This window comes from Atta colombica, unplaced genomic scaffold (assembly GCF_001594045.1).
Source record: "Atta colombica isolate Treedump-2 unplaced genomic scaffold, Acol1.0 scaffold73, whole genome shotgun sequence".
Taxonomy (NCBI): Eukaryota; Metazoa; Arthropoda; class Insecta; order Hymenoptera; family Formicidae; genus Atta; species Atta colombica.
The window spans coordinates 408,036-410,760 of record NW_017259565.1 but is presented as its reverse complement, the minus strand read 5'-3'; the positions used below and the strand labels follow the sequence as shown (position 1 = coordinate 410,760).

The 2,725-nt window shown below is 29.2% G+C and overlaps 1 protein-coding gene across 1 annotated transcript in view; it reads right to left on the bottom strand.

Moving 5' to 3' along the window:
- The window catches only part of LOC108692503 (translation initiation factor eIF-2B subunit alpha), a 2,819-nt gene extending 758 nt beyond the window's left edge, over positions 1–2,061 (bottom strand). Inside the window, exons 1-6 of the mRNA XM_018200791.1 lie at positions 1,849–2,061; positions 1,152–1,253; positions 748–887; positions 527–643; positions 353–462; positions 96–246 (exon numbers count right to left, since the gene is read on the bottom strand). Coding sequence (XP_018056280.1) covers positions 96–246; positions 353–462; positions 527–643; positions 748–887; positions 1,152–1,253; positions 1,849–1,861 — 633 coding nt within the window. The 5' untranslated portion in view covers positions 1,862–2,061. The remainder of the gene's footprint in view (positions 1–95; positions 247–352; positions 463–526; positions 644–747; positions 888–1,151; positions 1,254–1,848) is intronic.
- Between the last annotated feature and the right edge of the window lie 664 nt (positions 2,062–2,725).

Here is a 2,725-nt window from a genome sequence, read left to right as displayed (position 1 = left end):
TATATATATATATATATATATATACATATATAAATTATTTATTTAAGAGAATTATATATTTCCATTGATTGAATTATATATTTCATTGAATGATCATATACCTTATTAATCACACCACCACTTTCTGCAACACCTTCTGCTCCAACCATTACCATATCTATGTGTTCCATCACATATCCTACTGCAGAATCTAGTATCACTGTACACGATATTCCCAACTTTGTTAAGCTCTGACACATCTCTTCTCTGTTTGAAGGAAAAAATTAAAGTTAAAAAAAAAAGATAAGAACACAAATTAAAGTTGATAATCAAAAAAAATATGTATTTTATCATTTAAAAACTTTACATATACCCATTATTGTCAGATGTTGATGTGACATACACTTCAAATATTTTATTACTTGCAGCAGCTTCCTTCATTGCTTGTAGCACTACTCTTGATTTTGAATGCGTAAGTATAGTCTAATAAAATAATAAAAGTCAGAAAATAATGAAAATATTGCAAATAATTTAGATTTGTCCTTACCGAGCCATCAGTAATAAAGTGTGCTGCAACCTTGGCTACTTTTCCTCGAGCTGCAACTAATTTCTCATAGAATACTTTTCCTCTTTCCAACATGATCCCTTTGCATTCTGCGATCGACTAATAAAAAAATAAGCATCAACAAGTTACATTATTTAAAGATTAAACTTCAAGAAATTTATTTTCAGAGTATAAAACAAAATTTAAACGTTAAGTGTTCTTACAGGTGTATCCAATGTCGCTAATGTGATGAAACGGAGAAACAATTCACTTCCTGAAGCAATCGCAGTGACTGGAGTTTCTGTGGAGCGCATAGCGTCAATTGCATGCTGTAAGCAAATTCGAAGCTCCTGAACTGTTTCTGCTACAAAACCAAGAAGAGCATAAAATAATACTTTGTATACGCATTTTTTGGACATTACAATAAAATATTAAAAATATAATGCATGCACACACAAAATGTTATATTTTTTAAATATTGTAATCCAAGAAATTCACTCAACACAAATGTATATAATAAGGATCAATATATATTTATATTAATGTGTTTATATTAAATAATAATCTTAAAATACACATGTATATATTTTATATCAAGATATATAAGTATATTTCTAACAATACTTACATTTAGAATGTTTTAATACTTTCAATAAGGTGCGAATGGCAGCCATGCCAGCAGAAACATCTTTCTCATTTTTTATAATGCTGTTGAAATATTGGCATATTTCTGTGAAAGTTTGTCAAATAATTATTTTTAGATTCTCATTTGACAATTTAAAATATTTCCCACTATAATCCTGGTGGAAATATTTTGGCAATTATTTATTTTAATTGCCTTACTTTCAATACTGATAAAATTAAGTTTATTCGATATGTTCTTTCACAAAATAAACAAGAGAATCTAATGGAAAAAATATCTATAATGTTAAACAAAGATGAAATGATCATTGTGTTACAGTGGCTCTTGTTGGAAAGCAAATATTGTCAATAAATATATACATACTTCATTTTGTACATTTTTTTCTATCAATGTACATGTTCACATTGCAATATTAGTATGATAAGTACAATAGATATTTTTACCTGAAAGATTGACAAACCGTGTCAGATTCAACAATTAATATCTCACTTTCTGGTAAAGTGATACTTTTTACAGCCAGATTCTTTTGCTTCATGAATGAGTATAATTTTAATTAGATGACTTAGATAAATTAGATAACTTAGACAATTTGAATAATTATCAAATTCATCAGTTCTTCAAAATATACAATATATAACATCATCAGATAAGGAGATAAAAGTACAACGCTGATTTCATGTACCTTCTTTGTCCATTATGACCTGTTATTTTGATTATAAATGATCGTGATGATTGGTGACAATAAATTAACAAAACAGAAGCAAGTTCACTTTATATTCAGTATTAATATACAAGATATTGCATAAAATATTATGTACTGTCAATATCAAAATTCGAAACACCCGACTAAAACCTGACACTTCGCCACTGATCCAAGGTTATGTTCAGATCATGATGGAAGCATGGTGAAAATATACACATATGTATATTATCACCATGGATGGAAGGATTATAGTTCCAGCACACCAACGCGATATTCATCGCGTGCGACACGTGATATCCAATGAGAGTATACCTTTAGAATGAAAACATCGTCGGTAAAGCTGTACATTCATTGAACATCAGGTATCACGCGCGACGAACATCATACTGGTACAGTATATACAGTAGCACAACTCTCCTGATTTTGTTTCCCAAAATGGAGTGCGCATGCGCGAAATAAGTAAGTTGCTCAGTAATGTCGTTTAAACTTCTATCTTTCTTCCTTTTTCCGTTCTCTCTTTCAGGGCCATTTAAATACTGTTTCTCTTTAACGATTTAAGTACCTTGTTTGTTTTCTAGCTGGATTGCTTTCGTTTTAGCTAAAAAAATCTGCGTTTTGTGTGATGCAATTCTAATAATTTACTAAAATGCAAGCGATCTAGTAGAAAAACAAGCATCGTGTGTTGCAGTCGTCAATTAAAATATTTTTACAGTATAATATTTGTATCATACAACATTTATATAATTTTATATCTTCTTATTTTTTTTATTTTGCAGTGCATTACAATTATAAATCTAGCTTTTAGTTTTATTACATTTAGATTAAACTTTGATGTACAAACGACCTAGAGAGAGAG